This window comes from Sinohyriopsis cumingii, chromosome 6 (assembly GCF_028554795.1).
Source record: "Sinohyriopsis cumingii isolate HCF-2022 chromosome 6, ASM2855479v2, whole genome shotgun sequence".
NCBI lineage: Eukaryota > Metazoa > Mollusca > Bivalvia > Unionida > Unionidae > Sinohyriopsis > Sinohyriopsis cumingii.
The window spans coordinates 115739923-115754470 of NC_142966.1; the positions used below are offsets into that span (position 1 = coordinate 115739923).

The 14548-nt window shown below is 34.5% G+C and overlaps 2 protein-coding genes across 3 annotated transcripts in view; both read left to right on the forward strand.

The window, feature by feature from the left end:
• Positions 1-4871: 4871 nt before the first annotated feature.
• LOC149797786 (heat shock 70 kDa protein 12A-like) lies at positions 4872-9641 on the forward strand. Its single transcript, XM_089960804.1, has 3 exons — positions 4872-5046; positions 5410-6024; positions 9631-9641. The coding sequence occupies exons 1-3, from the start codon at positions 4872-4874 to the stop codon at positions 9639-9641; spliced, it is 801 nt and encodes a 266-aa protein (XP_089816930.1).
• Positions 9642-11214: 1573 nt separating this feature from the next.
• LOC149797787 (uncharacterized) overlaps positions 11215-14548 on the forward strand; it is a 39620-nt gene continuing 36286 nt past the window's right edge. For both annotated transcript variants that reach the window (XM_089960484.1, XM_089960485.1), the window contains exon 1: positions 11215-11811. In XM_089960484.1, the coding sequence (XP_089816610.1) occupies positions 11574-11811 (238 nt within the window). In that variant the 5' untranslated portion in view covers positions 11215-11573. The remainder of the gene's footprint in view (positions 11812-14548) is intronic.

Here is a 14548-nt window from a genome sequence, read left to right on the forward strand (position 1 = left end):
CTAGAATTGAGCTTGAAAGTGAGCTGATTTAAGTCTATCTAATGAATGTTAATATGTAAATGTATTTCATAATTTGACAACTAATATTTTCCTGATTACTTATCAAACTTATAGGAATATAGTGCTAACTTTTGATCAGAAATTAATACATGAGAGGTTGTGATTTGATCGAAGTTTTCTTGGGCTGGATCAGGTCAAATGTTGGATGGGGTGGGGATTCAAAATTTAAAAAGGGTCCCCCTTTGGGCACCAAAGCAAAGTCTATGTGTCTATTTACTCAGTGTGTACAATACCCAATAAACATGTGCAAGAATAAAGCTGTGGTCAAACTTCAGCTGACAAGTGACTGTACGTTTGTGTGTGTGTACTTTTTATGATCTGGCCCGAGTTTTCAACCTGGATTCCATATTCTAGTCGCAGATTTTTAAAAAAAGAAGCTTATTTAAAACCTTGTCTATGTAAAGTATTAACTTGGAGAAGTACAAATTCTTTTCCGCTTTGTTTGAAACGTCAGAAAGATGGGTGTTAGGGGTCCACTGGTGACAAACTGGTTAGAGTTTATAAATTGATTAATGAAAATACTCAGTTATGAGCATTTTTAAATATCCCTGATGCTTTTCATTTATAAAATTGAGTGGTGGGGACGTGAGGGAGTACGAATTCTACTGGGCAAGAAATAAAGTGAGTACCTGTGGGTTTTTGCAATACTGTACAGAGCACGTTGATTTAAATTATTCTCGTGCCACAAAAACTTTGAAATATAACTACAAAAGTAGTTCTACATGCATTTCATTGTTTCCTCTCAAAATTATAATTAGAAAGGAAAAGGATAAGAAGAAAAGAACGAGATCAGAAGAAGATCGTACTCACCGTTGTTGACATTTTGGGCGGTCTCGTAGCGTGGTTGTGTTTTACGTCATCATCTTCAGTGTTTACCATGTGGCCTATAATTATGCAAATTTTGGTCACCGGAACTATGTGTGTTATTCATTCGGGATCTGCCGATGACTGCCGAGCGGGATTTCAACATGGAGAGCTCGTATTTCATAACGAGAACCCCTACGTACATGATATTACCCCAGAAATGCCTTTTAAATAGTATTTAATCAGTTGATATACATAAATGTCCCAACATTTTTGCAAGAAAATTCACCCTCAGCTGCACTATTGTGCCTTTAAACTTCTTTCCAAATAATATGGCCCGATCTAAGCAGTAAAATAAGTTACAGTAAGGTGGTGGCGGTGCAAAATGTTTGCGGTGGGCCTGTGGTAATATAATTACGACACTGGTCAACACGTACCTTAGCTTTGCGCTTTTCATTAGCTTCATCAACTTCGTCAACTTTATTGTTTATGCCTGAATAGGTTAGGGACACCAGGACAGCCTACTTAAAAATGATTGTAAATATTTTTATAATTGTGCTAAATATTCTGTTGTGTGTATATATAGTATCATAGTTTTAACGAGTTGATTTTAGCGAAAGCCAAAATCATGGTGGTCTTTGTTTCGCAATTTATATTGATCATTGTTCTAGTTAAATCCCCGTAACAATTACATTTAGGCTAAAAAAGCTTTTCAAAAGCAATATAGAAACCAAACTTAACTTTTCTTTAATTTTGGTAATTTTTAAAATAAATTATAATCACAACAAAGTAACAGAAAAGAGTGAAGGCATCAAGCTTTTTAAAATTTAACAAATAATTTTTTACCTAGAATAAAAAGTGAAAAAATGAGAAAAAGAACTTTCGGTATTGTGAATTAAATCCAAAAATAATCTAAGGATTTTTAAAGACAACCATTGAAACGTTCCAATCGTATCTCAGTTCAAATCCCGATGAAATTCAAGTCGGAAGGCGATGACGTCTGTAATTGTCAACGTTGTACTGATGTGACAGCAATCTCTTGTTGAATCACAGAAAATATTATTTCAGGCAATGTCTTTGTCCAAGAATTATAACAGAGCACTTTTGTATTTCCAGGAAAATGAATTTTTTGAATTCAATAATTTGAAGAAAACAAAAACCCAGCCCGAACTGGACACAGCATAAAATAACTGACGTCTTCATTATTAAAGCACTAATGATATAATTCTTATTGTATCATCAATTATAAGACTAACGAAAACGCAAAATTTATTCCAGGATGGGGTCAAGAGTTCTTCCTTCTGGAAAGTTTGTTAAATGATAATTATTACGTAATGACCTTGAGACAACTTAATGATTCTTACACTGAGACAGTTAACAAAATTTTAAACGGTTACTAAAACTGTCACTCATTTTGAAACAAGGTCAGCAACTAGATACAATATTTTTGTATTATTAGTTGTTTACATCGCAAATAAAAAATTTTAAAAAATAGTCAGGCCAAACAAAATTGAAGTCTATTTTTGACAATATCAAATCCAGTAAAGAATATTACATTACAATAGCGTGTAATGGAATAAAAGAAATTAAAATCTAAGACAACTTCCAATAATGAACATTTGCATTTGTCAGCAGTTTGGGGCTCTAATGACATCAGAATTTGATCTTTTATTGATTGTATCATAATGGCGAGCATGCATTTTGTCTTTCTTCTAATTGATTAGTACCTAATTGGCACAAGTTGCTATGGAAATGAGGTGCAACTTCCATGATGGTGTTATGATCTCCCTTACGACTCCGATATTGTAGGGTTAGTGTGTTCGTTCAATGATCTATTTATGGTCCGTTGTAGAACAATAACTCATAATGGCAATGAAACAGAGGATCAATTAAATTTTCTAAACTGTATAATGTTCATAAACTCAAAATTTGCTTTAATGTTCAGACCATTCAAACAAATTATGCAAGTTTAAAATGCGGGTTGTGATTATCGCTCTTTTTAAACGTTTGGAAGTACAGTCGAACAAAAATAATGAGTTGATATAAGAAATAGTCTATGCCTGTATTACTCACATGTTGATAATCTGATTATATATATATATATATATATATATATATATATATATATATATATATATATATATAGAGAGAGAGAGAGAGAGAGAGAGAGAGAGAGAGAGAGAGAGAGAGAGAGAGAGTTAATTTCATGTTCCTGATTGCTACCTTTACTGTTGATTGCTTGAGTTTGTATCAAGAACCAAATACACGACTCAGACTGAATCTATTTCACATTGATTACATCAATGTCAACAAGCTAAGCAATCTGCGCACATTATGTTAAATATTTGTGTAAGGTAGAGAGGTTTTAAATAAGCATTACAAAGAATCTTCAAATGAATCGGATATAAAAATCGGTATGTAGGCTTTCACACTCTTGTACAAGAGAGCATCCTGATCTCTTTACCGCAATCGATAACTTCGGCGATGCATGAGATGTCGCCATGTGTAGGTTATTCACCTATGAAAGATGTAATTGTCTGCAACGTTTCTTTGTCCAATTAGATTATGTAACAGAAAAACAGTTGGTGGAAATTAACTCAAGTGGTTAGAAAGTTTGAATTTATTTTGGATATTATAATTTAAGGTACGCGTCATTACACCCTGAACTCAAATCCAAGGAAACCAGTGAAACAACTTTAAAATATGTCAAGAGTCATGTAGGTCAGTAGGCTTCCAGCAAACACGGTCAAAGGTCAAAGGTCAAGCACATAACATATATTAGATACACATAAGATCAGACAATTATAACAATGATGTCCGCTGATAAGAAATATCCGTCAAAAAGCCAGTATTTACAATGTAGCGTGATACACCATGTATGCAGATAGTGATAAATTGTAGGGTGGTGCACCATGTATGCGTGGAGTTATTTATTTATTTTGACGGAGTGTAGAATGATCTGATTTTTATATGTAGACAGAGTGTAGGTGATGTGCCATGTATATATACAGTGTAGAACGACGTGTCATGCACGTAGACAGAGTTTATACATATATCATGTGTGACATTTAGCCCTCACTCCGAAAAAATGGAAATCCATTGTGGCTACAATTTGTTATTCTCGTCAGGTAATCATCTGGTTTATTTTAGAAGACACCTAAAGAACAAATTCACCAGAATACATATATAATAAATGAATATATATTTAGTATTAATTTGGAATTTTATACATGTCAAGTTTGCTTGGTTGACCTAGAGCCCATTGGACAAGCTTACTCCCTCCATTTATGATAGGTATATGGAAGCTGAGTAATAAATGTTGCTATTTGTATCATAGGTCGAAACTTGCTTGGAAATAAACTATATGTGTCTAATTTCATATTTTGAAACATGGAATGCAATGTATTTATCTATCTTACCGTAGACAAGTATAGTTAAAAACATTCATGTTCTCAGCAACTGTGACTGAAAAGTAACGATAGTTAATGGTGAATTTGACACAATGAAGGCATATATAACTGCAACTTGTGTATATTACATAACTTTCGAAGATATTTAATTTACCATGATATGACTGAAGCTCAGTATAGACTGTTATACATGTTCAATGACTCTTGGAAACGTTCGAATAGCAATGAAGGGTATTGTGTAGCACTGAAATTACCTCTCTAATAACGATGTTTGAGCTACTTTGTGGTACTCACAATAGTCAATATCTTGGCGCACTGACAAGATTTGTCAGGTCTCTTACTTGTACTTTTAGAAAAGGGTAGTAGTAGCATTCTGGACGGGAACAGAAATGACAGATAAGACAATCTCGAATACTCAGCATCGCTTCATATCATGTATACCCTGTTACGTGGTAAATCTTTTTATTGGCAGCAGCGTCGAAGGTATCAGAGACCAAAACCAATGGATGAAAATGTTTCACTTTGTTAGTTTGGCTGCATTTGGAAACAACGTTGTTAAATTAGAAAAATAAAGTAATATCCGTAAGCATTAATAAAATGTTTTCTGTCTATAAAACAATCTTTCTCACACAGGCTGGTATAGACAATGGAAACCTGAACATAGTCCTGGAACCCGAAGCTGCCGCCATGTACTGTCACCTGCTTCCCTCTAATCGTTTCTCTAGCAAGGACAAATTTGATGACAACAAGTATATGGTTATAGATCTAGGAGGTAAACATTTGTGCTGTTGTTTTCTAATTTATGAAATTGTTTCACATTAATCAAAGAATGAAGAACAAGCATTAAAATGGGTTTTAAAAAGCATGATTTACCTTTTCCAATTAGTAAGTACTTAACTACATTTGTATTGCGAACACAATGCTATACTATATTCTATGCATATCGCGCTCTCATCATGAATTGGTTAACCTTTTGGTTGAGCTGAACGTGGACTTAATTTTTCACATTAATTTAATTAAACAACTCATGTACATGTGGTGTCTGTGTAAATATTTCAACAAATGATGTAGTTTATTGTTTAGTTTGACTTAATTTTATCTACTAAACAAATTAATTAATTTGTATGTTTTCTAGGTGAAGCGGTAAACATTACAGTCTACGAGAAGCAAGCTGATGGAACAATCAATGAGGTTTACAAAGCCATGAGTACACTGTGTGGTGGCACTAAAGTAGATGAGGAATTCAACCAAATAATCATCAAAATCTTTGGGGCGCGTGTGTTCAAGAAATTTTGTCAGGAAAACATGTATGACTACATATTAATGATGAGAGATTTTGAAAACACGAAAAGAAACGCATCTACGAAATCGATTTCTATAACCATGAGGGTCAGGGTGATGCTTTACCATATTTTCGAAAGAGAAAGCGAAGAGACAATCATAAATGCTATAGAGCAATCTCCTTTTAGAGGGAAAATTCATTTGTTTAGTGATAAAATGAGGCTTGACGCTGACCTGTTCAGAAGTCTTTACCAAAACTGTAGCAGTAGCCTCACAGAATACCTTTTGCATATTCTTGAGAAGCCAGGGGTAACGGGAACCTCAACTTTGTGTATGGTTGGCGGATTCACTGATTGCCTGCTTATACAAGAAGCCGTAATAAAGGCTTTCCCAAAGGTTAAGGTCGTCATACCCTGCGAAGCATCCTTGGCAGTGATGAACGGGGCTGTTATATTGGGTCACAGACTAGGCATGCATATACATACATACATACATGCATACATATATATATATATATATATATATATATATATATATATATATATATATATATATATATATATATATATATATATATATATATATATATAGCGAGAAAGAGAGACAGAGGGAGAAACAGGCAGTGAGAATGAGAGAAAAAATGTTTTTTAATAATCTAGTTTGTTTGTTTTTGTCCATAGGCACATGTGAATGACCGAATTTTCTCAGGTATATATTGTATATACTTCTAACGTCTGTGTTTTATTTATTTTATCTCTTCATGTTCAGCGCCATTTCATCGCTCAAGTTTTGTTTGGATTGACATAACCCTCTTATAAAGCTCTGTTTGCAAAATTTAATTTATCTTTAGGGATAATATATGCCTCTGTCTGCATAGATCCTTGCGTTTATGTCTGCACACTTTTGCATGCACAGACCAATCAGTGCATATACTGGAAGAAATAAAGTATCATGAAAGATGAGCACATATCCTTGTTCAGCGCAGTCCGACGTCCATCAACCAATTATGTTGAGGGAAAGATATCCTTTCCAGTTCCTATAAGTATTCCAGCCCGCTTCGGGCATGGTAGTCCAATTAGCAGAGCTTTGGACTCTAGTCTATAGTCTTGGCTGCAATATCCTTCAAGGCCAGTACGCCTCATTATGTCCCTGGGAAATGCTTTTAGGTTTCATTTCCTCAGGGGATGTGGTCTTTAATGTGTTTAATGTACCGTTGAAACAGTTGAAAATAAGATGTGCAAGTGGCCTCTTTTGGTACTGCTGGCAGTGCTAGATGTGTGATTTGCTTCGAATCCGTCTGATCCCAAAATCTTGGCAGCTTGCTTTAGTGATTTTGTTGTGATTGGAACGACTTCTATAACCAGTAACATGTGATCGATCTTTCAAGACACGTGTTGATATGGCCTTCGTAGAGCATTCCATCATCGTTAGATAGTAGTATAAATATGCCTATATACGCACGTCGTAGTTTCAATTTCTGTAATCGTTTATTCTTCTTGCACGCGTTTATGTGTGCTTCTCGTTTCTCGCTCTCTTCCCCAGGACTTTACAAAGACGTTCCGATTCCTTTCGTTCATGGAGTTAACATACCGAACTATTAGAATACCAGAATTTCTTTGCACATGACTAACGGTACTTGTCAGGAATCTTTTCGCAGTAACCATAATTCTCTCTCATTAAATTAAACCGTATGATCCTGGCGACATCAATCACACTATCTGTCTGATGCGATACATATTGGTGCCCATACCAAACTCGAAGGTTGTCTGTCCTACAATTGACAGCTTGATACCGTCATGCAGAAACAATAATTTGTTTAGCTTTAACCTTTTTGGTGGGAATTTGCCAATACAATCTATTAGATCTAGTAGCTCAAAGATCAATTATGCACTTAATATCATGACATTGTACGTTGCTACTACAATCATTCATGTTTTGTTCGTTAAGATCTAAACTCCAACCGCTGTTGGGATATTTATTTCCATCTCTTAAGGCAACATTCATAGTGCTAGTCATTACCCACGCGTTATTGTCTCGTTGCGTCGACTAAAGCTTGGCCATTCGTGTTTCCTTCAAATTTGATTAAATCTTGACATTTTATCTTAGTATGTCCTCTCTGGCCGCATTTTTGTAGCACTTGACGCGTGTCAAGGATTTAAGCCTTATCAGAATCTACTGTCTAATCTTAGGAATTGTTACTTAGTCGTGCCCACTCATGTCAGGGAGTTCTTAGTCGTGCTGGGACGACATTTCCAGCCCACTCATGTCAGGGAGTTCTTCAATCACCTGCTTCATTTTAACTAGTCTCTGCTGCTTCGTCAATAATTGATATTTTTCTTGATGTTATTTGTCACTGGCTTCTGACTGACTATATTACATTATTTTAGCATCAACTGCTTCAAGTTGTACGGTTTGGTCTTTGACATTTCTTAGACATCTTGGCCCCGCCAGTTGATTGCGAAGTCACATATTCCATATTCGAATATTTCATTGCTTTACTAAGATGATATTTGCCAAAACTTCAAATATATCAAGTGGCCTTATTGGATCCAAATGATCAAGTTCCTTGCTATTTTAATAGCTTTATGAAATGTTTAATCAGCTATGCCTTCTCTATTTCATCTATTCTCTATAGTGGTTTTCTTTTTGGAGGTAATACTTGTTCTTCTTGCACAATTTAAACACGTTTCTAATTCTCTCCCTGACTATCCTACACATACTATAAAGGTGGGTCCATGCCATGAAACGAGATTTATACTCGAATCAAGAAGCAGGCACATCGAACGTTGATGGACTGATTATCATTAAGTAACTGTATGCCAATGGCTGTAAGCCAACTTCATCTGCTTTCTTTACAACCTTTAAAATGAACGCATACTGATTTACAACATGAGTACAGTCTCAAGCGTTATCATAACCGACAAACGATCATTGGGTGGGTGCTAAGTATTTGTTCAGAGGGTCACCGTTTGATACATATGTACTTCAAGATTAGTAAATAGTAAAGGCGTGATACTCGCTAACCCGTTAAAGAATGCGAACGCCTAACATATCAGAAACAGCTTCCGTGCAAGACTTTTGCGGTAAGCTGTAACTCTAACGAAGAGAATGTGGAAACAAATCGTGTCTGGAACTTTTTTGAGAGATTAAGCCTCAATATATGTGGTTTAGATATAAAAAGAAATATATAATGACGTCTTTTATGACACTTATAATCTGACGCCGATGTGTAAGGACTTCAAACTATTCATTAATTTGGTTCTCTGTTAGTAATGTATCCATTTTCCATGGGATGCTAAAATCTGTTTCTTAGTATCAGTGTGATGCCGAAGGAAACATTGAAAACAATCGATTAAAATCGATGCAGTCTTATACAAGTGTACCAAAAGGAATCCCACACCATTATAAGTTATGGAGTCAATAATGCATTTGATTTGGTACGTATTGAAATAGGTATTAAAATCTTATACATTTGTACTGAATACGAATCACCAGTCTGCAAGGTCGGTTGAACAAAACATACAAAAAGTCACCGAAAAGAGAGAGAAAGAAAACTTTAGCATCATAGACCAGAATATAAATTTGATGGATGGCACTTTTACTAAAGAACAATATAAACTAAACTAGCTATAGTAGTGGAGATTTATTACTGTTCGTGTTGGTGAACTTAACAAATTACCCAAATTTACACAAACAAATATTGGTTGTGATATTGTGTATGGGGAAGGACAATCGAAATTGTTTTTGAAAATTATCATGTAATACCAAATTAGGTGAAAGAAAAACGTAACCATTCCCTCAAACGATATGCACACTCCACAATATATTAATATTGTCAAAGAACAACAACAAAGTGGACAATAATCTTTGATAATATACATCGCTGTTTAGCTAACTAAATTATCTAAGCACAGTGTACTGTTTGATCCCCTTATAATTTAACGTACATATTTAATCTGTTTAGTAACAACATATTTATTTTATCCACTGATCAAAAATACGTTGTTTTTTTTTTAAAGATTTGTTGCTTTTATGTTCAATTTATATTTAATTGTATATAAAATTTTAACCGCAGGTACTTATTAAGCAAAACAGCTGTGTATCTATATGTTGTAGTTTTAATTCCAATTTTATTTACGGTTTTAAAAATCCTTAATGAACGGCATATATATCTCTTTTCTTATGAATTATAGACTAGATACAGTTGGTCTATGCACCTGTATTTAATGATCGCCAGTTTTGTAACTAGGGTAAATCTCTCTTGCCCCCGAATTGGTCTCTTTGGACATAGCTAGTAGTCGATGAAATGGTAGCAAAAAGTAATCACTAAATACTCTGTAAAATGCAACCAATGTCGTTGTTGTCTAGTATTTCTAGCATATTTGTCTCATTCCATCTAGTCTGTTCTTCGTGTTCCCTCTAAATATTTTAATTATTGGTATTGATGTCATATCCACCTATAAAGATTGATATTTTATAGCCACATATTGAGTCACCATATGGTATCTCCTACTCAACAAAATTTGATCCTACAATCTTTATGTCAGTTGTATGCATAAATTAATTTGTGTACATGTGCAACATTTGGCTATCATTACCTTCTATTCCCCTATGAGTCATCATGACCGTATCAGATTTGTTAAAAAGGGAACTTGTTATCTTAAAATAATCAATCATGGGTTAATCTAGGGGCTCTGTTATACTGAGCTGGGTCTCATTTGTAATTATGTTTAATTATACATTCCGAAAGTCTTAATGTGACGCAACGATTTAAAATGATAACTATTTTGGTCATCATTATTAGCAATTGGTTTATCTAAACTAATATAACTACACAAGTTGTTAAGTATGTACAATGGTCAAGTGCCTGGGTGAATTTGACATAAAACATACTTTTAGCCCGATCTTAATTCACTGTACAATGAGACTAAAGCCGTCAACAAAGTTGATTGTCTTTTCAAGCATTACATGCTTTTCTCTTTTTACAAATATACTAACCAGAAAAACCTTGCTAAATTAAATGCATTTCTTGTCTAAACCACTTTATCAGTTATCAGAAGTGAATTTATCAGGAGATATATGCAATTGTTAAATTATTTTTGAATGAAGTATGACATGTGGTTTGGGTATTTGAAAATAAATTCGCATTTGTTATGTGCCGATCCTGAAACCTTACACTCCTTATGTACATACATTTTACATATTTTGTCTTAGGTTTTCATAATTGCCTTTGTGAGTAGACGAATAACTGTGCAAAAATATATAATGCAGTTTTTGGGTCTATCAAGTATAAGCATGTATCTATTGTTGACTATTCTTCAATGCAAAAGAAACAATGATAAAATTCATTATACCTTTTGTTCTATTCATTATATATTGATCTTAACATCAACCTTTCGTTTCATAAAGTGAAAATTTGATGTTAAACGCCAATAACATGCAGTGCTTTTAAATACAAATTATTATTGTTGGTATAATAGCTGATAGAGATTGTGTTAAATATACTGGCAGAGAAAGGTACATTCGGAGGAATACTTAAGTTATGAATACATAACATATATAAAATTAAAATCTTTTTATCAGAAGTTCTATTTTGCACTATTGCTAATATATTTGTTTCTCGTGTTGTTCTATTACAATAATAGATAATATATACACGCTTTAAGTATAAAACAAAACTTCCTTAAGTTGTGTATCTACTGTCCCAATTATTATAAGGAACGATATACCTTATACTTCATCATATATATTCAAAAGCATTCTAATGAAATAAGGAAAAACAATATGCTTCCTCAAGTGTTATTTGAGGGAAAAAGTTCACGCTATATATGTTATACGTACCCCATGTATGCTATTCATAGATCAAGATTTAGAGTGGCTGTTTAAATAAATGCTCACAGGGTAAAAAGGTGTAATTCACATTGTGCGATTATTTATTTTGTAGCTATTTATTTTAGTGTCTTGTCCTTAAAATCTTCAGGTGATGTCCGCACAGCATTGCCCTATGAAATTCGTCGAATGGATAAACAGTCTCAAAAACTGTATAGGGAAGCATTGTCCGCTGGAAGAGAAAGGGTGTACAACATCCGATTAATGATTGTTGGGCATCTCGGTGTTGGAAAAACCTCTCTTACTAAACGTTTGTTGAATGAAGAAGTCAAAGAAGCGGATAGAGAATCTACCGAAGGCATTGAAATTCACGATATGCGCTGTGAAATTGATCACGAAACTAGAGAGTGGAGAGCAAGGAAAGAAGGTCAGTGAATCAACAGGCTTTGGAAACTTTATTTCCTGCTAGTATTTGTAATTCATATATATCCACCATAAAAATTCAACCAATCATATTTACTACCTGAGAAGCAGAAGGGCTCGACCGACCAGAAAAGTAGAATCGACACCACCACCACCACCCAATCAAGGCCTATTTGCCAATCCGGACCTTGTAAGGGTGTTGATTCTACGTGTAGCAATGTATATTTATTAGTTACCAAATTTGAATATGAGGCTTATATGAAATCTGGTTTTAGCATGAAAACAAAATAGGAAAAGGAGACTGCAACGCCCAACTGACCGATGCTGAATATCATTAGTTATTGTTATAGTTATTGTTTCCATTGTATGTGAACCTAACCCCCCCCCCCCCCCGCGAATCGCTTAGAGCAAAAAGAAATTTTAGAACGAAATTTTAGGGGTTCAGAGGGCTATCCATGCTGAGTTTTAATTTGTTAATCTGTAAACCAACACACCTCCACCCTAAGTGAACCCGACTATAAAAGGAACATACTTATTTGGCGGGGTGGGTGGGTGAGGCACGCAAGTGCACCTGGGTAAAGTTTTACAATTACCTATTTCAATGATATTTCATCTTTTTCAATTGCTTGTGGCCGCCTTCCCATTTATAATATTTTCTTACAACCGCCAACAATATTGGGATCGAACGTGAAGTGAGTTTTCACAGGTCGATCGAAAGCTTGTCTGTCCTCGATACAGTTAAAATTATATGTACTATACCAGCGGTGGTCTTAGATAATTATATCAGTATATTCGCACTAGGGAACCTCTTACTTGTGAGTTAAATATGCATTCCGGCAATTCGTTGTAGTAAAAACAATACGTTACATTAACTATGTACCAAAATCTTTTTATGTCCACTGACTAGTGATCTGTAATTAAATTGCTGTTGCAATAATAATAATGATTACTTCTGCATTGACAATGGAATCAATTAAAGTCACAATTTTGTAATCTGGGGCATAAACAAGAAAAACTACCAACTACTACTGCAAAATAAAAGCTCCATTTTGTAGTCCCCTCTTAAAAACATATTGTATTTCTTGTTACAAAACCCCAATCCAACGATTTTATCGATATTGATTACTGATCAGTATAAGTAAAAAAAATATTTTGTTAAAATTGTTGACGTTGCTGTCATAATTACACCAACTGCTACATATTGCACTGATTTTTTTACAAATATCAAAATGCCATTGATTTGATATATTTGGTTTCTAATGTATCAATGCTAATTGGCCAAACGTGTTCTCGTGGTCGTTTTATTTTTGCATCTGATAACAATCTGGAAACTTGCAAGCGGTTACACAGAGTGGAAACAGCAAACGTGGAAAAACTATCTGTTATATCAGAATCCACGTGATTAATTATGATTGATATCGCCATTAAAGCGCCCATAAACAAATATGTGGGCAGTATATATTTGTTTTCTTTTCACAAGGTATGCCAACACCGATCATGCTTTTCGTCCATTTCACTGACAATACCGATTGTTTTTCAATCAACAGTTTCTGATGGCTTTGGCTTTATTAGCCTTATTGTTTGTGAAGATCGAATGTTTCGCAAATTCATCAATATTTTTAAAACTTGACTCATGTTATTATTTTACTTCCAATAATAGGACCGTATTATTTTTAATTTATCTCTCTATATAATTGTATGTGTCCTGTATTTTAACATTCTCATCATCGTTCATTATTTCGAAGTATCTTTTCAAAGGGCGATATTTATGTCCACCACAAGCGATACAAAGTTCTGCTTTCCCTTTTGCTCCCACTTCACCTATCAGACACGGTTTCGGACAGGTAATGCCAAGTCTGATATTTATCATATGGACACTACAGTAATCTCCACGATTGTTTGTTTCTAAACAAGTAGTTACTGACCTTTAGCCACCTGCAATTACTTTTTTCTCGTGCATAATTGTAGTTATATTATTTGTTTGTAATTATAGGAAAGTTACATTACATTAAAGAAAGTATATCGAATACTACAGCAATTAAAAATTCGAATGTTGCAAATCTACCGCGGGAAAGGTATTAAAAACTGACTGGAGTTAAACCGAATTTTCCGAGGTCAAAATCGCACAAGAAAAATTGCATGATCAGACAAAATATTTGTTAACGACAAGGGCAATCCAGAGGCTAACCAAGATTGAATTACAATGCACCACTAGATTATTCTATCAGGTGTACTTGATCGGAAGGAATCTCTCCAACGTGCACGTGAAACGTGCGATTAAACAGATTTCGTAAAAATACAACGGCGACAATGGTGAAGTATTCAAACACTGTTTTACAATATAGTCTCTTGTGGCTCATATAACATTACAAAAATTCATAGCTTTCAACTCTAAAAGAATTTCTTGACGATATATCGTGTTCATGTGTCGAGTTGGGACACGGCGAAATTTGGAAGACAAGATATAATTCTGCCGATATGATCTCAGCTGAGTTGCATATCGTGATTGTAATCAGTATGTCCAACGATTCGGTCATCCAGCACACAAAACGACCAGAATATCATAGAATGATCCGCTGCATGTATTTTTTTATCTGACTATATTTGCCGAGATTGAATCATTCGAGTTTCAGCAAATATTCATCTGGTTATACCTATCTTGTTTGGTCGACATGTTAATGGACCGGATACCAGTGTTAATCTCAATTACTGTTGTGCAAAGCTCAACGTGGCTGGGCTCC

Excerpts from the sequence above, each read along its gene's own strand:
- LOC149797786 (XM_089960804.1), top strand. The coding sequence starts at position 4,872 with ATGTTTTCTGTCTATAAAACAATCTTTCTCACACAGGCTGGTATAGAC. Across the intron at positions 5,047-5,409 it reads TATGGTTATAGATCTAGGAG|GTGAAGCGGTAAACATTACA; the intron begins GTAAACATTTGT and ends TATGTTTTCTAG.